Raw genomic sequence first — 757 nt, forward strand, 5'->3', positions numbered from 1 at the left:
CCAACTCCAACAATAACCCTAACTCCAACAAGAAACCCAACTCCAACAATAACCCCAACTCCAACAATAACCCTAACTCCAACAATAACCCTAACTCCAACAATAACTCCAACTCTAACAATAACCCTAACTCCAACAATAACCCTAACTCCAACAATAACTCCAACTCCAACAATAACCCCAACTCTATCAATAACCCTAACTCCAACAATAACCCCAACTCTATCAATAACCCCAACAATAACCCTAACTCCAACAATAACCCCAACTCTAACAATAACCCTAACCCTGTCCCATGTCCCATCTCAACCCTCATATAGCCTCAACTTCTATTACCATGCACATTAACTTAAACACATATGCAGTCGCCTACTTTCATACATTTCTTCAGTCATTAGTTCAGCAGCTATTACTAATGTGGAAGGTTAACATGTAGATAATTAACAGGGGTTACTAATGTGGAAGGTTAACATGTAGATAATTAACAGGGGTTACTAATGTGGAAGGTTAACATGTAGATAATTAACAGGGGTTATTAAAGTGGAAGGTTAACATGTAGATAATTAACAGGGGTTATTAAAGTGGAAGGTTAACATGTAGATAATTAACAGGGGTTACTAATGTGGAAGGTTAACATGTAGATGATTAACAGGGGTTATTAAAGTGGAAGGTTAACATGTAGATAATTAACAGGGGTTATTAAAGTGGAAGGTTAACATGTAGATAATTAACAGGGGTTATTAATGTGGAAGGTTAA

At 36.7% G+C, this 757-nt stretch overlaps 1 protein-coding gene across 1 annotated transcript in view; it reads left to right on the forward strand.

The window, feature by feature from the left end:
• Positions 1 to 320, forward strand: part of LOC121846244 (uncharacterized protein DDB_G0287625-like) — a gene marked incomplete at its 5' end in the record, with an annotated part of 634 nt that extends 314 nt beyond the window's left edge. The window contains 1 exon segment of the mRNA XM_042320106.1: positions 1 to 320. This exon segment is cut by the window's left edge and continues 56 nt beyond it. Coding sequence (XP_042176040.1) covers positions 1 to 320 — 320 coding nt within the window.
• Positions 321 to 757: the final 437 nt, after the last annotated feature.

Source organism: Oncorhynchus tshawytscha, linkage group LG03, assembly GCF_018296145.1.
Source record: "Oncorhynchus tshawytscha isolate Ot180627B linkage group LG03, Otsh_v2.0, whole genome shotgun sequence".
NCBI lineage: Eukaryota > Metazoa > Chordata > Actinopteri > Salmoniformes > Salmonidae > Oncorhynchus > Oncorhynchus tshawytscha.